The 24,958-nt window shown below is 41.4% G+C and overlaps 2 protein-coding genes across 4 annotated transcripts in view; one reads left to right on the top strand and one right to left on the bottom strand.

Moving 5' to 3' along the window:
- The first annotated feature begins 1,040 nt into the window (after positions 1–1,040).
- mapk9 (mitogen-activated protein kinase 9) lies at positions 1,041–18,116 on the top strand. 2 transcript variants are annotated; one of them, XM_084352729.1, is made up of 12 exons: positions 1,041–1,247; positions 7,066–7,212; positions 8,121–8,250; positions 9,332–9,390; positions 9,672–9,810; positions 10,295–10,460; positions 13,012–13,083; positions 14,064–14,246; positions 14,700–14,824; positions 14,915–14,978; positions 15,731–15,802; positions 15,951–18,116. In XM_084352729.1, the coding sequence occupies exons 2-12, from the start codon at positions 7,097–7,099 to the stop codon at positions 16,085–16,087; spliced, it is 1,263 nt and encodes a 420-aa protein (XP_084208855.1). In that variant the 5' UTR covers positions 1,041–1,247; positions 7,066–7,096; the 3' UTR covers positions 16,088–18,116. The 2 variants fall into 2 exon arrangements, with proteins under 2 accessions (XP_084208855.1, XP_084208856.1); XM_084352730.1 differs by lacking the exon at positions 1,041–1,247 and adding an exon at positions 1,267–1,377.
- The window catches only part of LOC311257215 (uncharacterized protein), a 28,892-nt gene continuing 20,994 nt past the window's right edge, over positions 17,061–24,958 (bottom strand). The window contains exons 4-5 of one of the 2 annotated variants that reach the window (XM_084352731.1): positions 20,881–22,623; positions 17,061–18,980 (exon numbers count right to left, since the gene is read on the bottom strand). In XM_084352731.1, coding sequence (XP_084208857.1) covers positions 18,743–18,980; positions 20,881–21,860 — 1,218 coding nt within the window. In that variant the 5' untranslated portion in view covers positions 21,861–22,623 and the 3' untranslated portion in view covers positions 17,061–18,742. Of the gene's footprint in view, positions 18,981–20,880; positions 24,145–24,958 lie in introns of those variants that run through there. The other variant, XM_084352732.1, reaches the window with a different exon arrangement.

Below are 24,958 nucleotides of genomic sequence, written 5' to 3'. Positions count from 1 at the left end.
GGGGCTAATTTAGTCTTTAGTTTACTAATGAATAGATAAGATAATTGCAGACTGAAATAACAGTAATGGAGTCAGCTGACGAAACTATTTAAAGTCCGCCGCAGAGAAAAATGTATATTTTAAAGGACCACTTCTTACCTTACGACTGTGTTGGATAGTTTGGAAAAAACTATCCATAACTGTGCATCCTCTACATTATATTACTGTAAGGGCATGTATTTAAGTACTGTACTTAAGTATAGTTTTGAGGTACCTCTTTACTTCGGGAAAATTGACATTTTATGCTAGTTTTACTCTACATGTCTCTGACAGCTAAAGTTACTTTGATTGAACACAAAATTCATCCCATAACTTTGACTTTTTATTTCAGTTTCATTTCAATTATCTCATGTTTATTACGTATGACCTCATAATTTCTATTTCTTAATCTCATGACTTTGACTTACAATGGGGATATATTTTTTTAAATTCAAAATGCAGAAATAGTCTAGTTCAAGTATCAGAAGTACAAATTATAGCCCCCAGCAGAATGGCCCCCGTCAATGTCATATTATATAGTATTAGATACTATATTATTATTTATAGGCCTACATTAACATCTAAACAATATTTTACTGTCGAAGCTTGTAAAAGAGTTGTTCATTTTAACTATCTGCTTCATCACTGCCTCAAAATGTATAATCTTGTAACATGTTTTGAATGTAAAATGTTTTAATCGAATAATTATGATTTATCTCATAATCAAAATATTTTTATGTCTTAGTTATGACTTTTTCTTACCATATAATAACTTATATTAATATCTTTTCATCAATCGTAGTTTTAATCTTCTTATTTTTATTTTTTCTTTCTTTAACTGGCAGAAATGCTCTTCCATATAAATGCTCTTCCATATAAATGCTCTTCCATATAAATGCTCTTACATATAAATGCTCTTCCACTCGGAACGAAAAGTTTTTCCACCCACTTTTTTGGGGGAAGACAAAATAAAGTTTGCGCCCACGTACACCATGCGTGATGACGTCACCCGCAGGCTCCCTCTCCGCTTGTTGTGGCGTTCCCTTCCTCCGCACCCGTCCCTCCGCGCTGCCGCTGGAGTTAAGCTAGGAACTGGAGGGAGGTCTATCTGTCGTGACAGCCGGTTTTCCGAAACTTTTCCAAGTCTGGCTTCGGGCTGAGAGACGGAGATAGTGTTTTATCTGTGTTTTCGATGCATGGGAGTGCCCTGGGGACGTTGAAGGGAGAAGGTAAGGTCTGGTTCTGGCTGCTGCCGCCTCCTCTGTCGTCCGTTGGTCCGTCAGAGCTTTCAGCTGAGCCCCGGCCCGACTACCGCATTGCTGCCGACAGAAGTGAAAAAGACGGGGAGTGTAGGTCTAGGTAACTTTATAAGATATTAAACGAGCCGTGAGTTAAGCCGACGTGTTATGTTAGTGTGGGTTAGGCTGTGTATACCAACGGTTTCTGACTGTTAACGTCCGAGTGCCAGCGGTGCTGCGGCCGCGGTGTGTCATCGTACACGGGTGACTTCATCATACCTCTGCGTGTGTGTGTGTGTGTGTGTGTGTGTGTGTGTGTGTGTGTGTGCGGAAATTATTTTTTAAAAATCTCAGTTTTACATCCACCTTATTTGTTAAAGGCTAGCACCGGCTTGTCAGTGCACACAGCTGCCCCCGTAGAGCTAAGCTGATGTAACTACGGCCAAATGAATGACATTTCTGTCGGCCGAGTAAAGCTCAGGTTTTAAAACCAGTATACAAAAACAGGTGTAGATGTGATGAGAGCTAACGCTACTGCTATATTCCCCCTCCGTCTAGTTCATGTGGCATGCTGTGTCAGAGGCTTGTCAACATATGAGGCAGCATGTGTACAGGGATTAGTCTGTCAGGTCTGAAGCACGTCAAAGCATAAACATGGTGGCAGGGTATAGTGGCATTACATACACACAGTACAGGTCTCACATGAAAGGAAGCTAAGAGACAAGAGCGACACATGTGGCACTAGCATCTCTCTCCATTAACTCCCTCCATCCTCCATCCTCTTAAAGAGACTGGTCAGACATCTCTAGTGCAGCAGCAGCAGCAGCAGCAGCAGCCTAGATGTAGATTTGGCCGTCCCTGTGTTTTGTAACTCTGCCACATCAGCATGAGATGCTGAGTCTTCAGGCCATGCTAATCTGACATCATAGCCAGCTCACTGACTCCCATCCAGCTGCCAACCCAGAGCCAAGGCCACATCAGACCCCAAGGCTGGGCTGGACTGAGCTGGACGGTGGATGAGGATGGTGATGTTTGTGTGAAGGTCGTTTCTTTTCATCAACAACTTGAGCGAAGTGGTGAAATTATCCGAATCACTTGCCTTTACAACTCTGGATTTTGAAGGACATGCATGCCATAATAAGTGTGTGACAAATAAGCAGTGCAGCATTAAATCATGCAGTCTCTTGCCATACTTTATCATCATATTGGTTTCTTTCTTTACCGAGGCATTTTGACATTGTAACTGTTTCTTTCAGTTCTGCCTTTTGCCAGTTTACATTGGTTTGATAACTGAATGATGACACATGTTGCACAAATCTCAGTTCTCTTAAATACAGTGAAACTTAAAGCCCTTTTATTTTGCATCGCACACACTATAAGATGAATCAGGGCTGTGCAACTAAGGCAAATATGAGAATTGCAGTTATTTGATTTGATTTATCGGTGACTGAAGCTCAGTCGGTATCTTGGTAAAACATGTCTGTCCTTAATTATAGGGTTGGTAGTTCAATGCCAGGCTCCCATTTGCCACATGTTGAAGTATCCTTAAGCAAGACAGTGAGCCCCAAATTGCTGCAGATTTATGTGTATGCACAAATGTAGTTGCTTTGGACAAAAGGGCCCGCCAAATGAATGCAATTTATTTTGGGCTCTATGAACAAAACTTACTTGACTTAAATGATATGTCATATTGACTTACCCATTTTAAGGAACATGTATATCTATATTTTGCTCTTAAACTTCAAACTGTGCTAAACCAAAAAAAGAAACCATTAAAATGAAACTTATCTTAACCTTTTAATTATAAAAGGAGAAATTTCTTCCTCTTCTCTTCTCTTCTCTCACTTGTCTCTAGCGAAGCATTTATAAAATTGGAAGGAGAAGGCAACCAGCTAAATTATTTCTTGAATCTTTACCAGGTTGTCTTTGCAGTGAGAGTGCCCTTGCTTGCATCCTTAATGATGTTTGGGAAGCAGAGACTGGTTAATTACAATGTTCTCTTCACACACACTTAAACGTCTGTGATCAGCCAGTTTGTAGGTTGAGTAACCAGCAGTTTTGTTGTGAGTTAATATTGTGACTGATCAAGTTTCTTTAATTGTTGAAGCCAAAAACACCCTTATTACACACATAATTGCCCGCCCTGTGCCTGGTATCTGCTGTTTTGCAGTGTTATGACATTCAGTGGGTAGGATTTCCTCCTCATAATGATGTGTTTTAGATAATGGTCTTGAATATTGCCTAATTGGCTGTATCATGATACTGTCATTACTGAAGTCAAGGGAAGCAATTGTGCAACTATTATAAATGGTATGAGCTAGTTTGTTGATTCTACTATCTGTATATCCTATTAGTCTTTGATAAGGAAGCATAGTATGGTAAAAAAAAAAAATCACATTGCATCATACTTTTTTTTTTATGGTTGCGATGATAATTCACGGTTAGTGTGAATGATCATTTTTGCATTCCAGTTTTCATTTTTCCTGGAAAAACTATTAAAATCATGATGATGAGATGTTTGTTGAGGTCTGTACCAAACAAAAAAATGTTTCCTCACATCTGTACAAGATTTGCAGGCCAAGACATCACTGTAGCACTACAATACTTCATTATAATGTTGTTTTGTCACACATTTTATCTTTATCAAAAAAGTTGCAGCTTCCCACAGTGACCTAAATTTCTTTGGGGGCATAAACATTTTCACTAATCCAAACTCAATGTCTGTTCGTCAGAATTATAACAGGTGGCTGCTGCTGCTTTCTGTCTTGCTTTCTGAGCTTACATGCAATTTTCACCTCACTTCAGTTTTTCCCTATCAGTGTCCGTATATCTGTGCTGAGTAAACTGAACATTTAGCCGAGCCCGAGAGTCATGCCTAGCTTGGCAGCAAGTGATGGCTTGTACATAAGCTGTATCTGTTGTAGTTGAAATGGGTTTTGGTTATGATTAATGGCCCCTTCATAGTGTTCTTTAGCTTGATGTGTGTGTTGTGAATCAGAGCATGAGACGCTTGGGTGAAAAAATACTGGAGAAAAAAGTGCCGCTGTTAACCAGTGCAGCTTCCAGGCTAAAATAGCAGTGTGTATTTCCCTCAGAGGGAAATGTGTTGCAGGATATTTGCTACACAAAGTGTTCATGTGCTGTGTTGAATCCATGACCTAGAATTCATGCTGCCTGCTTTTATTCTAATTGAGCACAGCCAAGGCTGTAGCATGTTGTTTTAGCTGCACCTGCATCTTAAACACATGTGTAATCAAGTGGGAGAAGCTCTGCTTGCATGACATAATCAAAAAATCCATCAAATATATATCTGTCAGTACCTTTCAGTCACTCAGTGGGGATATCTTTGAGGAGACCACGGGGAAGATGGAAGGAACACAGAAAAGGTCAGAGGAGTGAGGGAATGTGAGGAGCATAAAGGAACAATAAAGGGAAACAAAGCCGAGGAAAATGGAAAGAGTACGAGAAGCATGAAGGAAGTAAAGGTCTTTACTGCTCTCTCCCTGTAGTGGGAGAGCCAGCTGGATGTACATGTGAGAAGGAGGAGAAAAAGCCGGGGAGGCAGAAGAAGAAAGTAGATAGAGATGAGAAGGATTCATTTTTCATCTGAGTAATGGTGCGCCTGCAGACCCACACCCACTAACACTGAAATTTGGTCAGCATATCACAAAGCAACACAGAAAAGAGAAATGATGGCATGTTCTAGAGAGATTTAAAACCTGGGCTTATGAAAGAAGCAAACAACCGACATAGGAAATAAACAAAGATAACAAAGAGAGAGAGAGAGACTCTGTGGGATAGAAAACACAATCAAAAGACATAAAGAAAACACAGTGGGAAATATCTTAACAGATGCATTTTAAATTAGAAGGGAAATCATTGCTGTTGTCAAATTAACTGAATGATGAGAGAAAGTGGGAAGGAGGCCTTGTGTATTTGTTGTAGCATATGCTAATGTGTGTGTTTGTAGGGGGAGATTAAAGACTTAAAATCACTAAATTGTTTCTTAACTGCAGCATGATAAATATAATATTTTGTATTACTTTTCAGAATAACAGTTTAGTATTGCTGTTTTGCAATTTCCCTTTATATTTCATGACGTAAAAATGGAGATGAGAACATTTTTCGGCAAATAATAACAGATTTTGAAAGTAGATATATGTATGTTTTCCATCAAAATACTCCATAATCCCTGGACCTTTAAGGCTAATTTCACCATTTAATGTTCAGTTTGTTGTTGTCCTACCTGAGATGTTTTTGTCAACACTGATTCATAATGAAAATAATAGTAGCATGGACTGCAACAATTGTAATTGTTGTTATACCTGTTAACTACTGATTTACGTCGTAAATATGTACGTTAATATGGAGAAAATGATACGAAAAATGTTTCTTAAATCAATAGCTCTAATGATACTACTACTAATAATAAAAATAATATTCACTATCAGTTGATTTGATGATAATTAACATTGTACAGGGATCTTAAATAGTTCAGGCCAAGGACTCCCTACTTCATATATTGTATAAATTCTGTTGCATATTAAACAGGCTCTACAATAACGTGTAGTGCCATGTGTAAATAGGTCGGCAGCAATTGAAGCAAGGCAAATGTCAGGTGGGTTTTGCTCACCCTCTGCCATTTCTCTGGTGATTTCTGAGGTGGAGAGTATGTCAGAGTCTCTTGCTCCATAAGTTACAAAACTTGATTTTCTTTGCTATCAAGTCATCAAAGCCTTTCGTGTTAAGAATTTTTCTTTCAGAATTAAAAAAAAAACATCTTTTGATGAAAACACTCTGCAGCCACAAAATGTAATCATAATTCTTCTGCTGTAGATGCTCACTCGCTGCACTTCTTTGTAATGCTGTCAGTGTCAAAGCTGAGACTGACTAGCTTTACAATTAAAGCATCTTGAGATGTCATTTCGTCTCTCTGCGATCATAACCTCGGCCCTGCTGCGTCTGTCTTTTTAGCACTCTGACCATGAGAACCAACGAGTTCTTGTGCCCTCACTGCCTGTCAAACAGAAAAGGCTTAAATATCAGACTGCATTTAACCTGTGGCTGTTTTCTGAAGGAATGACAAACAGACATGACTGCTCGCTGTTGCATAGCTACATAACTGTGTGTCTTCGCCCACACACACACACACAAACCCTGGCCAAGAATACCACTCCTCCTCCACTTCCTGCCTGAGGAATCAGTACTAACACCGACATATTTTTTATAAACACACAAACACATCACGTGTAAACATGTATCAATTACCATCTCTCATCGCATGCTGACGGCTGTGCACATGCTTATGAAGCTGGATGCAGATCAGAGAATAATGAACACGCTCAAGCCTAATGCTGCCAGCATCAGTGTGCGTGCGTGTGTGTGTTATGTATGTGTTTACTGAGCATGAGTGTGTCAGCATGAGTTTAAAGCTGGCAGTGAGAGCCTCAGGAACTCCAAGCTGTCAGCCTCCTCTGTTCTCCACTACACACACAATACACACACACACCGTTACATTTCCAACCTCGGCTTCAGCTTCAACCCACTGTTACCTCTGTCAGATGAACAAACTGGGCAGAAAGCGGTGATAGATTGCTTGGCTTTAGTCTGGCCTGAAAATGAAGGGAGTGATGCCAGGGACTGACAGATGGAACCATATTAGGCCCCGCCATTCACTGTGGATCATCTGAGTGATTCAGTTCCATCATGCAGTAACCTCATCACAATGGTTTCAGGTTATTAATGTGCTTTAACTTGTTTACCATTCTATTTGGGTCTTTATCCGTTTTCTGTTTTTCCCCTCCTGCAGACAGTGCTGGTGGTCCTGACTGTTCAGCAGGATGAGTGAGGCGGAGGGCCAGTTCTACAGCGTCCAGGTGGGAGACTCCACCTTCACTGTACTCAAGCGCTACCAGCAGCTCCGCGCCATCGGCTCCGGGGCCCAGGGCATCGTCTGGTGAGAGGCTGTAGCTTCATTAGCATGTTGGTGGTTGTGTCACCACTGCCCCAGGGTGCTGTTAATATCCTGACCTCCTCCTAATTACATAAACATGTTAGGTGCTGCATAAGTAAAGTCAACTTCTGTCCAGTTTGTGGTGGGCCCTAGAAGGCAGATTTCACTACAGATGTGTTTACATGCCACAGCAGGAAAATCAGAGGCGTAAATGATAAATGGCTGAATACCATTTAGCTGCTTCATGCTTTCAGCATGCTGACTCACTGCGACACATCTACAGTATGTTATTAATATTATCAGTTACACCTGTGCTTTTACTACTATGACTATTCAAAACTAGGGATGCACAATATTGGATTTTTTATAACAATAGTCCACTGGCAGACACAGACACAATGATGCTGGTCAAAATGTGCACAGTCACTGGGTAAAATAAGAAACCCACAACTGTTTGTGCCCCATTCACATTTTAAATTGTCAGCTTATTGGCCTATTGCATATCTGCAGACATTTTCATTTCAGGCAGATGCAGATATTTTGTTTTAAAGCCTTTATCCGACGAAACCCATGATGTGTAGATGGCATTGTTTATTGTGCATCCGTCATTAAATTGTCACTAAATGCTGTGAAAAATGCCTATTATGGCAATAATGATTAGTCAGTCTGTCTGTCTTGCACATAAATTCAGAAAAGGGGTGTCGCGATATACCAAAAGGAACAGGAATCAATAATTAAAAATGAAATTTCATATTGTGTTAACAAATCACATATGATGAAATTGTGTTAAATCCAGTGACTCCTAAATAGCTTCTGTTTTTTCAACAGCTTTGCTCCTCAGGATGCATTTATTTTCTTCCTCGCTAACCTTTGTCTCCTTCTGTTCCCTCCTCCATACCATGTGTGACTAGCTCTGCTCTAGATACAGTCCTTGGTATCCCAGTGGCAGTGAAAAAGCTGTGTCGGCCCTTCCAGAACCAGACCCATGCTAAGCGTGCTTACAGGGAGCTGGTGCTGCTCAAATGTGTCAACCACAAAAATGTAAGACTTTAATTTAAAGGAAAGGTTCATGTGTAGTAGAAAACAATAGGCAGGTGCTCATGTGTATAATCAAACAGCTTGGAAATCATGCCTCCTCTTGATACTGGCCATTAAGAGATCTTTTACCGATGTAATTCCAACACAAGTGATAGGGGACAAAAATCCACCGTCCTCGTTCAGTGCAAAAATATGTTACAAAGTTATTGCGAGAATTCAGCAGTGTTAGTTAGTTACACAAATCAAGTGAGTATCACTCAAAGTAACAACGGTTTGAGTTCAGAATCCCTTCTTTTTGTTTCTGTGCTGATTTGTAACGGAGGGACAGTAACACAGAGGGAATTTTGTCCTAAAAACACTGCAACTTTGAAAGAAACCCACTTGATTTGATGAACTCCGACTGCTGAATCCTCATGTTAGCCTCAACTAAAGTTTGGATGTATTTTTGCACGGAAGGACTTTCATCGCTTACAGCCAATTGGAAGCAGGTTTGGAGGGTTTCTTAATGACCGACATGAACAGGAAGAGCGACTGCAGCATTTAAAGCTGTTTCCGTGTTTATATCAGTGCCTGACCATTGTTTTAAGTATCCTTTAATGTCAGCTCTTTTTCCTACCTTCTGAAATATGTGCTACATGTTTGATACAGATATATGAAGTGCTGTATAATAACATAATAAAGCAGTTAAATAGGTTTATTTAATCAATTCTGCAGAGCGGTTTAAAACTGCTCAAATTAAAATGTAGCTTGTATCCTCACATCTTCTCATATTGTTTCATGAGCAACTTGAAACCTGCAAATGATATCCCTCCCTTTTTTATTTAACTGTTGTGATTCACAGTAGGACTGCAATATGCCTGGTAGCCAAAGCACAAGGACGTTAATTGTCTGTCAAGATAAAACAAAATTGAAATAATGTACAGAAACAAAGAGCTGCAATGAGAATGTAATTTCTCGCTCAGAGTGAGAGAATCTAGACAAACACACTTAGTGCTGTGGCCCCAGTTGGCTCGCTCTCCACAGTCAAGTGGATGTAGATGGGAGATACACAGAGTGGACTAATGGCCTGTCTCTCTGCTTGCAGATCATCCGTCTGATCAATGTGTTCACGCCTCAGAAGTCGCTCGAGGAATTCCAGGACCTGTGAGTGGCATTCAAGTTGCTTTTGGCTGCAACAATGTACTCTGAGCTTTCTGTAGGCTTCAGAGATTTAAGATGAAGTTGTTTACTTTCTCTGTGATTTCTTCTTTTCAGGTGGCATTCCTCACTTACCTGTCAGCCTCTTCTCCTCTCTTCTCTCTCTGTCTCTTTGCTTTGAGTGCTTCTTTCTGTTTGTAACTGTTCTTTTATCAACTCCTTTACTACATTTCTGCCTCTTATTTATGCCCAACTGAATTTCTTTTCATTCTTGCGGCCTCTTTAAGGTATCTGGTGATGGAGTTGATGGATGCCAGCCTATGCCAGGTGATCCACATGGACCTGGACCATGAGAGGATGTCCTATCTGCTCTACCAGATCCTCTGTGGCATCAGGCACCTGCACTCTGCTGGCATCATCCACAGGGTAACAAGACAAGAAATAATTGACAGACAGTAATGTTTCTACATAAGAGTAACTTAATATCAGACTGAAAAGCAGCGTTTCTTGCCTGCAGTCAGAAGCCTGCTCTGTGCACCTGTAACCACACACAACAATGATGTCACAGTGCACTCACACACCCTGGAGTACACTTCTGCATCTCTTCTGTAAGGAGAGAATAAGCCACCAGATGTCAGACTTTAAGCTGGTGTTAATTTGCTCATTAATTAGCCACTTGGTGTTCAATCCTATGTATTTATTACCACCTGAAAAGGGATACTAGAACCTTACATTAGAGGTTTCGGAAGAATGTGGTGGTCTTTAACACTTTTGGTCCAGTTGTTTGAATGCAACAATTTTCTCCAAAATGCCTGGCATCTATTCTTATCTTTCTGTGGCTGCTATCAATATAGAAATAAAAGGGTAATGTTTTTTGTGTGTGTATGTTTCTGATTGTCTCTCTCCTCAGGACTTGAAGCCCAGTAACATTGTGGTGAAGTCAGATTGCACTCTAAAGATCTTGGACTTTGGCCTGGCCAGGACAGCTTGCACTAACTTCATGATGACCCCCTATGTGGTGACCAGATACTACCGTGCCCCAGAGGTCATACTGGGCATGAAGTACAAGGAGAATGGTAAGGACAGCCAAGCACCAGTCTTAAAACAATAGTTTACTACTGTGTCTCACTACAATTGTTTATAAATTTGGCATCGACAAATGTATTGTGATTGTTTAGTTAATATGACCTTTTATAACATCAGTATATACACATTATATGGAAATAAAACATAAAACAGACCATACTGCAGAGGAAAGCATGAGGACTTTAAGGAACATTGTCATGATTTCATAGTTTATCTAACAGATTCAACTGTTTCCAGACACAGCGGCATTTGAGTAAACAAAGAAAGCGTATCACAGCTGAACAGATGGCGCCGGCTGTTAAGAATAATCAGTTCAATTGTAAAAACCCTCCCTGAAGTCCACTGCTACAAGTCTTTAAACCAGTATCAGTCAGGCTCTAGCTGGTTATTAGGTATCCAGGCACTGCAGGTGCTAGAACCATCTTGGAACAATTTGTATTATTGTAAATATTATTTTTATCCACAAAAAGTGTCCCGACAGCAAACGGACTTGACGGACTTTAAAAACTCACTCACGACTCAAGCGACACACACAGTGGGCTCTATCTTATGCACGGCGCAAAGCAGCACGCAGCGCAAGTGTCAAGTTGTGTAAATAGCAAATGTACTTGTGCGGTCTGTTTCCTGCTATTTAAAGGACGCATTAGATGCGCCTACACACGCGAGTTCCCACCATTCATACACTCTGATTTTATGATTAGAGAGGCTGCTTTCAGTTATTTTGCACATGTGCACGTTAATGTACAGGTACACATATCGTTTCTGCTGCTGGAGTATTGATGCAGGTAATCTCATTAAAATTTTCCTCATTGAGGACGTGTTTCTCCCCTCTCTTCACACCCGTTTTTGATCAGGATGATACATTTTATGACCCGTTCTGCCTGATCCACGGACTGAGATCCATGCACACATAGAGGGACACGCAGCAGCACTCCTCCTCCTCAGTTAGATATTGGTGTATATTTTCATATGCAGTCAAATAGAGTTGTTGATGGGACCGATGATTGTGACATGGCGGGACAGATGATTGTGAAACGGCGGGGCAGAAGGTCCAGCAGCCGAATGCTACTGTTTAATATGTGCCCGGCCCTGGCGCACCTGTCTCTTAATCTTTAGGGAATGGGAGATGACACTCGGATTGGTTTGATTTATGTTCTGCCAAAAACACACCCATGACTAATTCAGAGTCTCAGTACCACCTCTTTGTGCCGTGCGCTGCACTTTGCGCCCAGATTTTCTGCAGTTTAACTAGCAAAATGCACTTGGACACACCCTGAACGCACTAGCACGCTGCACTATAGACCTTCTAAATAGGGCCCAGTGACTGTTATGCTTTAAAAGCTGCTTAATGAATAAATGCTGCTTGCAGCTATATTTAATTTTGCTTATTGATGATGACAGTGTCCTTACAATGCCACTACTCTGCTACAGTAGACCTGTGGTCAGTTGGATGCATAATGGCTGAAATGATCTCTCCTAAATCTTCTTTCCTGGAAAGGACTTTATCTTTCCTTGTTTATGTCCTTATCAGTCCTTCTCTCTAAGTGTTGACACAAGACCCTCATAGATGTTTTAGGAGGCATAGATGTTTTAAATCATGAATAGTTTATTAAGTACATTGGAACAAGGATAAGAAACAGTAGTTTGATTAATAGCTTGCAGTTATTTAGAGATGCTTAAGCCATCGGTTTGTGCTTCAGATTTGCATATTTTTATAGTGTGTCATTTGTCTAGAAAACAGTCAAGTTGTTCAGGTCTTTTCTAAAGTAGCTTAACTACAAGGTGATGCATGAAACATTACATAGAGGAAGTGTTACAAACAGGACTTAATCAAAACACTTGAAAACACTGGCCTTACAGGAAATAACATCCCTCAGCCCAGTTACGAGTGTAACTACCCAGTTAGAGCAGTCACAAAGAAAAGTGTAGCCTGCCCAACATTTAAATGTATGATTTATGCATTGTGTTTGTAGACAAGACCTAAAGTGGTCTGTATCATCCGGAGATGTAACCGGAGCACAGAGAACTTTCTGCTTCAGTGAAACTGAAATAGAGGGGAGAGTGGAGTTAATGGCTGTTTGCCAGATATACATGCTCTGAAGCAAACAGCCAGCTCAGAAGGAGAGAAAGAGAGAGAGAGTGAGAGAGAGAAACTACATCCTACTCTGCTAAGCGCACACAGGGAAAGTGATGAAGAAAGCAACAGCTGTGTAAACTGATAAGCAGCAGAGCTGCAGAGGCGAGGAGAAAGGCCTGGAAGGCTCCCGAGTCTGAGAGAATAAAAGAAAGCCAGCCTGAAGATGAGTATGATGAAAGCATCAGGCCACAGCTTGAGGATGGACCAAAATAATGAGAGCTAGTGCGCTGAATTTCAATGTTTATCGTTTATATTTAAAGCATGGAGCGTGGTGTTCATCTGTGCACCATCCACATGTGATTTTACTCTATATTTAGAGTTACATTATGTGGTTGATGTTGTGTGATTATTATTTGATATCTTGTCTGTGTGTGTATTTATGTTTGTGTGTTCTCTGTTCCCAGTGGACATCTGGTCCGTGGGGTGTATCATGGGAGAGATGGTAAAAGGCAGCGTCATCTTCCAGGGCACCGACCGTATCCTTTTTCCGCTCTCATCATCTCTGTGCCACTCATTGTCCTTCCATCAAACCTCCATTTAATACAAAGTATCTCATTCATCTTGACAATTTTCTTGACTTGTAATTCTCAGAGCACCTTTGTCTGTCAAGACATCTTCCTGTTACGCCCTCCTCTAATCTGTTGTATAGGATCACTCAAGATTCCCAGCACACCCTGATTTAAGCAGAGAGCCGCATGTGTTTCCTGCCCTCTGCGATGATTATTAATCTCCAGAGTTTTAACGCCCTTAATTGATAAGGAAAACCAGATTGAAACAATTCAATTCATTTGCATTTATATTGGCCGGTTCTCTGTTTCTAATGTGTTTGGTCACCGCTTCACTCACCAGCTCTTTTTAGTGCCGCTGTCCATTTACACCCGAGTAGCTGAGAATAGATGCAGGGCGCAGTGTGATTCTACAATAGATTGCTTTTCATCAGAGGATGTTCTAGCATTTTACTGCAATTGTAAGCCTGCAGGCCCACAGAATGTGCCTATCAGTATTTTTAGCAATGCTAGGGACGTGGTTGTGGGGATGTCAGTGTTGCTACTAGATGGATTGGCACGAAATGTATCATCAGTCTAGCACCATCATCAAGCTGACATTTCTCCATTGATTTAGGACCAAATACCTGCAGAACTAATGACATTACCACCAGCCTCAGCTGTACTTTGTGTTTTTTGCAAATTAGCAAATGTTTGCGTGCTAAGATGCTAAACCTAGATGGTAAAAATAGTAAATACTATACCTGCTTAACATCAGCATGTTGGCAGGCTGACATTAACATTTGGCTCAAAGAATCACTGTGCCTAAATACAGACCCACATATCTGCTACCATGACTTAAGATTCTTTATTCTGTTTAAACACGTTATGCAAAGTGCATCAATTTCATGCATTTCTTTATTGATTGTGTGCCTAATCAAATAGTTTCCCTTAACAAGTGTGTTGTCCAGACATCGACCAGTGGAATAAGGTGATTGAGGTTCTGGGCACGCCCAGTCTGGAGTTTATGAACCGACTAATGGAAACCGTGAGGAACTATGTGATGAACAAGCCGCAGTATCCTGGCGTCAGCTTCGCAGAGCTATTCCCGGACTGGGCCTTTCCTTCTGACTCAGAACATGACAAACTGAAGAGTAAGTGTTTTGCACACTATAATACACTTGTGCAACTTAATTTGAAATTAGTAACAGTTCCAGTTTAATAGCACTGATACTTTAGACGATTGCCAGATTTCATGAGTTTTAAATGGCTTCTCAAGGACACTTTTGATTTTACTGAAATGGAGGCGTTTGTCTGCAGTATATTATTGAGACATTTCTCAACAAAATGACGTTGAAAACTGAACCTCTTGTTCGCTCAGTTCGTAGGATGATCATGCAGGTCAAAAGTTTCTGTGCCCTGATCTGTGACATTTAGAGTCAGAGCTCACATCACTGAAACCAGAGAGCAAATCTTGACATTCAAAGAGATGTTACCCAGCTCCCAAAGGGGAAGTAATCAGTTCTCATGAAGGTCACTAAAATGAAGTGATGTCATGAGATATTTTTTTCCATGGTAACACTGTCCTTCTTGTGTTGCCATAACAGCAGGTCAAGCACGAGACCTGCTGTCCAAAATGCTGGTCATTGATCCTGAATGCCGCATCTCCGTAGAAGAAGCCCTAAATCACCCGTACATCCACGTGTGGTACGATCCCGCAGAGGCCGACGCGGTGAGGAGAACGTTCTAGTAGTGAAGCCTTTGATCAATGCAACAGCTGTGTTCAACATTGCTGACATATTTATTTCTCTTTGTTTCTCAGCCTCCTCCCCAGATTTCAGATAAGCAGCTGGAAGAGAGAGAGCACACCATTGAGCAATGGAAAGGTAGGATACACTGCCCTCTAGGGAAGGCTAACAGCAGTGCAGCTTACCCTATTTGGTTGAAGTTGCAGGAAATCAACCTACATGTAGCTCTATCAAGAATGTTTCTTCCAAATCTATAAGTAGATGTCCACTTGATGTAATGTGCTAAGCTTTTGAGTAACAGCAAAAAATCTCCATTGTTTGTTTTGACTTTTGTCATGAAAACTAAAATGCCTGAACAGTATAAATGTTTCAATTAGACACAAACAAAACCAACACTGATGTGAAGGTTTATATGACAATACACAGTCTTGGCAAACAGTGTAATGGTAAAAAAGGTTGTTTGTGCTGAACACTGCGTTCTGTGTCTGAGGAATATATCTGCTCATGCCTCAAATGCACCAAATCAATTCGACAATTCAAGGAAGGACAAATTCAGTTCTGCTGTAATTCATGTTGGCCATAAATGTTTGTCTCTTGGAGAAAGCTTCCTGTAAGCATAATGTTGGAAAATCTGATAAATGTTCATATTTCACCTGTGGAGCATTTTTCTCTATGACAAAACTGCCATATTATTTCACAACCCAGTGTCCAAAAATAAAGGCTATAAAATGTAGCAACAAACAGTACGATGTGACAACGAGCTAATGGCAGGACCACAGCTTATTAACACATATCAAACTACAAATTCACGGCTTTGAATTTCCTGTGCCTGTTAAGGTTTCGCTGTCAGCACGCAGTGACGATAGCCAACATTTCCTGTTTTTCTACAGAACTCATTTATGAAGAGGTGATTGACTGGGAGGAGAGGAACAAGAATGGTCTGATGAAAGAAGACTGCTCAGGTACATGCATCATCTTTATTATCTGCAATATTGGGCACCAAACTGCTTTAAAGACTCGGAGCAAAACAAGCTTGAGCTGACTGGTTTCCCCTTCAACTCTCTAAACTTGTATCTCCTGGTTCTCTCCATTGTGTGTTTCATGCATCAGATGTGGTGTCAGGTTCAGCCTCCCAGTCCTCATCAGCCAACGACATCTCGTCCATGTCCACGGAGCAAACGTTGGCCTCGGACACAGACAGCAGCAGCATTGACACACTGACGGGGCCGCTGGACGAGAGTCAGTGAACACAGTCCACGGCCACGTGTCTGCCTGTCTGCTTGTTCCCCATTTACAATATCCAAACAACAACCATCACCTTTCTTTCTTCTCTTTACTCCCTCATAACCCCAATTTCCTTTTCTGTTCAGTTATTTTTTTGTTTGTCCCTTTTTTATCCTGAGTTTCTCTTCTTTCCTCTTTAACCTCAATGAAAAGGTCTATTTTTCTATTTTCTTTCTGTGTGCGACGTTTATCTTGTTGATCCTCTTCAACTTCACACTTTGTGTTCGGACTGCTGGTCAAAGGAGGTCAAAGCTATCGCTATGGATATTGTTTAACTTGATCAAGTATATATGATGTACGTATGCATCCATATGGATTTTCAGGTTACCAGGAGTCGGTGGGGGGTTGTTGTTTGTTCTGTATGCCTGTATTTTAATAGTTCTATTTTTTTAGCGAATATTAAGTTGAGACCAGAGGTTTTTGTCATCCAATTAGAGCAGATACGCACTGAACATAAACCACAGCTGCCAGCTGCTCATGCATGTTACGCCAATACGAACAAAAGCTGACCATAAGTCGACCATGCCGACTATCTGATGTCCATCTGATGATCAGACTCCAATCCAAAGTTTGATTGATCCTTTAGCTAGCTTGCAGTATTGCAGATCTCCACAGTGGTGCTTTCTGCACAGTGTTTTTTTTTTTTTTTTTGTTATTAATTGGCTGGAGTGATGTGGATTTTGAGCTTTTCCTCCTGACAGCTAGGGGAAGCTGTGGTTGCAGTGTTACAGTTTTATTTCCTGATATAACGTACTGTATGTGAAGATGTCATGATCTGACTCTCATAGTAGCTGTAGACTCACTACTAATAGATAAGGTGTGCTTGTTTTGATAAGAAACCCAACATATCTGTCGAACCACATACTGCAATTACGCCCATTTGACACGAGGTACTGACTGACAAATTGAATATCAAAAGAGGTCAAAGTAATGTAATTTCAGGAGAGGCAAAAAGATGCATGTATTTATTTTTGTGTTCTTGCAGAATGTTGCACACAATCATCGAGGCGCATGTAAGTGAAGCCTCACGTCAAAGCATTTCATCAACAAATCAGTGCTTTGGCTGCTCCTTTCTAAACCATTCCATGAGTACTGGGACAGTCAACGTTAATCATGACTCAGACATCACGTAGAACACATGTAAAAGCAGTAAAACACAAATAACAGTGTTTGACTTGCATGAAGGCATTAAAGATGCCAATAAGATACCGTAGTTTTTGTTCTAAAGAGAAATCTGTTCATGTCAGTTCTTCTACTTACAGTACCTTGATGTTTTTGGTTCTGAAAGCCTGTTTGATGCAGATGTTTTTTTGCCTTGTAAGCCTTGTGTGTGTGTGTGTGCGCGTATGTGTGTGTTATCAAAATGTACTGTGCAGCGCTCTCCTTCATTATCTCCTCTGAATCGTCATCAAGAGCAGCAGACGCCTGGTTTCAAAGGCAGCATCTGTGGAGGAAGTTGGCCCCTCAACAAAAAGCAGGATTAAAATGAGGATATGACTGTGGAGTCCCGACTGAAAATCTGGACCTTGGAACTCGAGACGGAAATTTAAATGAACCTTGGAGCTGCTTTTTTGCAGAACTGATTGCACAGTGTGATGGACATGCAGAAATATGACACTATGGAGTCACTGAGGACTTGAAAGCACCATGTTGTACACTATAATTTGTTTCTTTTATAAACCATGACCTTATTATTTCAACCATGCCTTAAACGACCAGAGGAGTGGCCAATTCACTCCCAAAAATCTTATCAGATTTAGACTGAGCATTACAGAGCTCAGAACTTCTTGTGTGTTTACCATGTTTTAAAAAAAAACAAAAAAAGAGAGAGAAAAACGCTTGATTGTATACACTGTACATCTCACATTTTGTTCAGTTTGTTTCTTCTTTTATTTTCAGAGATGTCCTGTGTGATTGCAATGACCACAATATAATCACTTGGCCAACATCATTTGCCCCTAAGTAACTAATAAAGTGGACATCAGTGATTCATTTTCTTTCAGTGATGTTGTTTTGTACATTTCTCTGGAATAACTGTACATAAGTTAAAGGGTAACTTTAAACATTAACATGTGTTTACAGGTAGGAGGAGTATTACTGCATTTTTGTGGCTCCAGAGGAAGCTGTAGGTAATCTGTCATTCCATCCAATGATGTCACTTGTTGCATTGTGGGTAATGTAGACGTCTGTGGTCTGACATTGCTCATCTATAACACTGTTGGACGGACAGTTTAAAGACAATCAAAATTGATACAGCAGAACGAGATATCGCCGTTTTTATTCCATGCGTTCATCTTCCTTTTCAAAGCCTGGTGCCTACATTACCTACAATGCAACTTGGCTGGAGGCAATTTATCAGATAACATGCAGCTTCCTCCGGAGCTACAAATGGCTTTGTACTACTTTTTTCTCATATGCAGTAGTACTCCCCAAGACCTGTGAACACACACTAATGTGTAAAATAGGTGGAGTTACCTTTTAGACCTTTTACAATGAGGGAAGGAAATATTCTACTATGAGATCCTAACTAGAGTTTAAAGACTAGCCAGTCTTCTGCCTTTTGTACTTCACTTTTCACACCGTTCATATCATCACACGCAATTCATACATTTCCTTTCTCAAAAGCTCTTGACGATACATTCTGTCTTCTTGGCCTCGTTGTTGAGCTCTCCAAAGGTGTCAAAGAACTGATCCATCTCCTTCTGCAGAGTTGCATTGCGAAGTTCGGCGGCAGCCCGGGCCCTTTCAGACTCCACGATCTTAGCCTGGACAACCTGGTACCAGTGCCGCTGCTGTGCGAGGTTTGTTTTCAACCGGACGACCTCCACCTGCAACTCTTCATTTCTCTGCTCTAGACTGGTGAAGACACAAGGAAGGGGGGTATATTTAAATGAGCGGGCTGAGAACTGGGTTGGGGTTTTCCGTCAATGAACAGGAGTGGGAGCAGTGTTGCCAGATTGGTTTGGTGTTTTCCAGCACAATAATTGCTGCCCAAATTGTTTAATGACAACAACAATTCAAGTGTTGACAACTATTTTCCAATTCTGCCTGTCATGAAATAAAGAAGAAATAACACCTAAAATAAAATAAAAAAATAATAGGTTTTATAACTTGTGCAACAAGCCTTGACATTATGCCAACTTAAAGTGCATGAAGAGGAAGTCGAGAAGTATGCATGCATTCCCATGATATAAAAACATGATGTGGTGGTGTTGCACTGAGGTTTCTGTGACAATGACAATTCAGATTTGCAGAAGAACTACAGGGAGTGTGTGTTTATATGCTTATAATCCACCGCGGGAGGGTGGTAATGATCATATTATTTCCTCTCTTCAGAATGAATAATCAAATCAAAGTTGTGTTGAGTGACTGGATCAGGCATGAGACAAAATGAAAATTTCATGTCACAATGATCCTGTCTAACATAATTGCAATTTTATCCAGAAAATCATTGAAATAATCTTAAAATTTTAAAATAAAAACTACAATTGGACTTTTGTTAGGAAACAAATATTGTTACTGCACCACAGAGAGGACACACATCTTTTTATTTTATCTTAAATAATCATAAATCATAAGGTCTTCCTTCACAAATTGAGGCTAAATAAATGGTGGTAACCTCATCTCCCCGCCATCTTTTAGATCGGAATCCGTAGTATTTACACACATCTGATTTAACTTGTTTTTGTGTGGGATAGAGTGAGCAAGCCGAGCCTTCAGCCCCGATGACAGGCAATTCAAAATAAATCAGGAAAAAAAATGTAGGACTGTACGTCAGCGAGGTAGCCGCTTTAAGTCATTCATGTGGGGATATTCACAAATATCCAGATAAGGAAAACTCACCACGATCACCTTATTGTGAGATAATAACGAATACAGCCAACACAATGCAACCTAAGACTCGCCAATTGGGCCACACACCGTCCAGTCTGACAACCCTGAGTGAGAGGAGAGGTCAGTATCTGGACGAGGCAGAACAGGTGGTTGAGTTAAATTGTACAATCAAATCGAGCTATCTGTCACCCTCCTGTATGCTATATCAAGCTAAAAGAATTGTCATTTATTTCCCTCGTGTCCTTCCAACCAGCTCTAATGACCTTACACTGAGACTTGCTCTATCTATATCAGTAATAAATGAGGTATGTGTTGTGTCTAGGTCAGCAGAATGGCCCCTTAAATTAGCTCTCTTTCCAGTGCCGTGAGCTGTTCCTATAGGTCAACCACACACACACACACACACACAGGCTGTTCTATAAAAACCAAACAGCTATTTACAAACAGGAAACATTGTCAATTTGTATCTGAGCTCAGTGGAAAAACACAGCAAAAGGTACATCTGTGTATTTAAAGAGGTGGATAATACGTGATACACTGATCTCCACAGTAGGCTGACAACAGAATGGAAATGATGAGGACTTAATTATTAATAATCTCAGTGCTGTCCCTGAGATAAATATTGCAAATCATGGGAGAATCTTTGGAAACTTTAAAGGAATCTAATAGCAGTTCTTCAGTGCTGTGAGCTAAACAGGAAATAGGGTGAAGCTCGGGGTCAACTGAGGCGCGGGAACACTGTGTTCACTGGAAATACACCAAGGGCTGGAAACAAGGCAAGTCAATGAAGTGAAAGCTTAATACTGAAGCAGATTAAACGTTGGACATTTCATTTGTCTCTCACATGCTGAATCCAGTATCTGTAAGGTGATTATGTGCACTGTGTAGGTTGGAGTGGGAATACAAGACAAAACAACAATACCTGATTATCCGCTCCTCGTACTCCTCCCTCTGTCTGACTATCTGCTGTTGGAGGCTGGTGAGGAGGCTGCGGAGGGCGCTGGCAGAGGGATCAGCCAGGGGTACGGGAGGGGGCACCCTGGGAGACCAGGATGGCTGCTCTGGGTGCTGAGCTCCAGCTGGGGGCCACAGGGCCTGGCACTCAGTTTGGGATAGCTGAGGGGAACTGGCTGCGAGATGCTGTTGGGGAGGAGACAGCTGAAGACGCAGCATCGGGTCCCCCTGTTTAAATCCACAGGAGCCCGAGTCCAGCTCTGGCTCCTGCTTCTTGGCTTGGTCTGGATTCTGGTCCTGGTTGCTGGAACCACTTTCAGCGAGGATGATCTCACAGGAGGACCAGGAACTCTTGTCCTCACTCGCTCCCTCATCGTCCATCAGTCCCTGGATGTGCTCGGGGGCCCATGCTCGGTACATCTGCTCCTGCAGGTGCTCCTGGAAGCTTGTCTCCATGTCCTCTTGGAGGCTGTCAGGGGTGACAGCATCAGGGAGGTTATCATACAGAGAGAGAGCGCTCCTGTGCTCCTCGCTCTGGGATGGATTGGGGCTCTGGTTCACATGAGCTCTGTCCTCGACTCCCCAGCTGCTGCCTCCCTGCTCTCCTCCTCTCTCTCCTCCTCTTGTCCTGTTTACGCCTGGATCCAGCTCTGCTTCCCAGGCCTGTCTTCCCAGGCCTCCTTTCCAGCTGCAGTAGCTGTGATCTGGCCAGGCGCCAGTCCCTCTTCCCCCACTGACCAGTGTGGGAACCTCAGCTGGGGCCAGACCAGGCAGAGGGCTGCAGGGGCCTGGGAGTCTGGTTACAGCCGGGCACACAACCCTACTCTCCATTTCCTTTTCCCTGGCCCTCCCTCGCTGGGCAAAAGGTGGGCAGTTGTCGTACAGGGGGTCCGTGGAGCAGGAGCTGGCTGTGGTGGGGGTCTCAGTGGGAAGACAGTGCAGCTCCATGATCCAACCAGGCACATGGGGGGTGCTGAGAGCCTTAGATAACTGCCCACCCCTCCTCTGTCTGCTGTAACTTGGGATTCAAGCCTTGGATTGTGGATTTGTCAGCGTGGTGCGGAGCCTGCGCCATGTGCTGATGTGTCGTGGGGAGAGCAAGGTGCAGGAGCCCTCCTCCCCTTTGGCTGGCTCTCTGCTGTGAAGCTGCTGCCTAATGGTAGACAGGTTGTCTATGTGTGTGTGTGTGTGTGTGCGTCTTTAAGCAGGACTGACATCAGCTGTTACTTTAGCAGAGCTTCTGAGGGAGGGACCAGGGTGTAATATAGTCTGGCTCATTCCTAAAGACAGTCACACATAACTGCAACCACAGAAATAGACAGTGGCCATGAGCACAAAGTGTGAAGCACACACAATGAAGCCCATAATCTGCACACAATGTTTGTGCAGTGAAATCTGCCAAAAACACATTAAGTTAATGATCTGATATGATACAAGACTCTTAACATTTAAAGAAATGCCACATTGCTGATGAGTGCACAGTCTTTGCGTTGGCCTTTTCCCTCAGCTGCGTCATTGATTTTCCTTCCCTGTTTTAATGCACTCAGTCTGCATTAACGCTGTAGGACGTGTTAACAGCCAAGTGCTTGTACTGCAGACAGAAGTTCACCGCCCGGGGTGCATATCTGACTGAGGGCAGCTCGGCACCACACGAGTGAAATATGTTCATCAAACAGGACGAGGCGACAAATCTTCAGGGCTAGGTGGTTACCTGTAAAAGGGATTATGTAATCAGATTACAAAAAATAAATAATTGTCATCAGCCATTTGAAAATGTATGATTGCATTTTTGATGATGTTTTTAAATATGGAATCATAAAATTAGAAGACTTTTAACACCTCCTTCCTCTTTTCTTGATATTTTTTCTTTCATTGATTGCCTGGATTGCCTTTGGAATCATAATTATTTGTTATTGTTTTTTAATGAACATTTTGCATTACAAGAGCAAAAATCTCCAAACTGTGGCCTTTGATTAAAAAACAACAGAAAGAAACACCATCCCACATGTTGAGTGCCCACAGCGCACTTGTAGTTTGTACAGGTAGTGTTTTGTAAGGGTCATCTGATTTGACTAAATGGAAATGCTGAATATGCAAAATGCATTTTATTTGAATTAAAATCTTCTGAGATGTCTGGGAGATGGGATAAAAGAATTTGGGAAACAAATTTGTGTGGCTGAATCCATTTTCTAGTAAGGTGCAACAATTTCAATGTTTGATTTTCAAGTAATCCAATGTATTCCATTACAATTACAAATATTGACATGTAATTTGTATTCAGTAATTGAGTACATTTCAATCTAACCCTGTACTGTGATGGTCGAGAGGAAAAATGTGCCTGATTTTTTTTTTTTTACTTATTTGAGGGGAACAAGTGAAGGACACAAAGGGATGACAGGAGGAATCTTCACGAGAGGGAAAAAATAAAGGAACTGGGTAAATGTTAGCAGACACACACAAACAAATCTCTACAAGTGTCACGATCAACCACAAGGTGGAGCTGTAGACAGCAGTATGAAAAGATCTGCTTTACATGGGCGGTGTACACTGAAATCATTTAAGACAAGGATGATGCATCAGAGCTGTACTATTCATCAAAATATGATTTGATCAACAGGTCTAATATGTTTTTATATTTAAGATGATTATTTTGTGCACTGTTTCCCTCACATGCATTCTTCTTCAATCGGATGTTTAATGACTTCTGGTTCAATCAAATGATTCCTTTTAGTCCATGTAAGAGTTGCAGAGACAGTTAGTTGGTTCCTGGAGCCTTATAAAGATCTGATAGGACCTACTGATCCACTGTTGATCGAACAGCCCTGTGAAGAACTCCCCTCATTAGCACGATGTCATGGAGGAACCGCTATCAAAGGCACTTCCTCTTGATCAGGGGGAAACGTCCACTCAGGCACTTTGTCCTGAAATCACCTCCAGTTAAATGGCTGTGTGGGGTAAAGAGGAAGTGATGTTCCTCAAACGTTTTTTAACTACATGCACTGCATTTTCTTTTTACATACAAAACATATGATCGACTCCATGAGTGTGATGCATTGTTACAGATTAAATGCTCCACATGACACAGCCAACATGGGCACGCAGGTGTTTTCAGCTACGACACTATTCTACTCGTACTCCAAATGATAACAACTCATGTGCACAAATTATTATCTTAAAGGATAAGTTCACCCACAAATAAAAATTCAGTCTTTTATATTCATGACTAATTATATTTATATATTCAGTCAGTCTCGTAAACAGAACATTTCTGAAGCTTCACAGCAAAACAGCCTTGCGGCATTCTCTTAAACAACTGAAGTAGATGGGGACTTGTTTCAAAGCATAAAAAACAACTGAAAAAAAACCCCAAAACAATCCAGGTCTCCAGAAGTCCTGAGATCCAAAATTGATTTGAAAAGAGGTTCGCAGTTGTGCCCACTTCAGATGGTTGCTGGCTTTTAGCTTAGCAGCTACGGTGAGGATTTCCGCTTATAAAGGGGTATGAATAATGTCTTTTGAAATCAAATTGGGATCTCAGGGCTTCCGGAGATGTGGATTAAGCAGGACGACTTGTATGGAGCCATTTTATGTTGATCTTTGTTTTATTCACGTTTTAACACAAGTCCCCATCCACTTCAGTTGTTGAGGAGAACACTGCAACACAGTTTTGCAGTGAAGCTCCATCAATACTTTGTAGACTTTGAAACTTCATCTGACCTTCATTGGCATGAGGGGAACCAGACAATTCCTGTATTTTCATTTTTGGATGAATTGATCCTTTAAATGTAAAAAATCTCTCTCTATATAAATATTATATATATAAATAAATAATAATCTATATATTTCGGGACCTAGTTGTACTAGTACTTGTTTGATTTACTCTACATAACTGAGAACAACGTGCTCCACCAGAGCCTTGGAGTGTCACTGCGGTGCTTCACGAATCAAGGACGCGCTGAAAACGTCATTTCTGCACGAGCACATTAAGCAATCAGTTGTCCGTCAAACACTGATAAAACTCCGCTCATATCTGCCCTATGTAAATC

The sequence above is a fragment of the Pagrus pagrus genome (assembly GCF_965226575.1).
Source record: "Pagrus pagrus genome assembly, chromosome: 5".
In the NCBI taxonomy this organism is placed as follows: domain Eukaryota; kingdom Metazoa; phylum Chordata; class Actinopteri; order Spariformes; family Sparidae; genus Pagrus; species Pagrus pagrus.
Note: the sequence above shows the minus strand (reverse complement) of the source record. Positions and strands in the feature narration are given on the sequence as shown.

Bases quoted from the DNA above. Each gene is read 5' to 3' on its own strand.
- mapk9 (XM_084352729.1), top strand. From the start codon at position 7,097: ATGAGTGAGGCGGAGGGCCAGTTCTACAGCGTCCAGGTGGGAGACTCC. The intron at 14,979-15,730 runs GTAGGATACACT...GTTTTTCTACAG, and splicing joins CACCATTGAGCAATGGAAAG to AACTCATTTATGAAGAGGTG. The intron at 15,803-15,950 runs GTACATGCATCA...TTCATGCATCAG, and splicing joins GATGAAAGAAGACTGCTCAG to ATGTGGTGTCAGGTTCAGCC.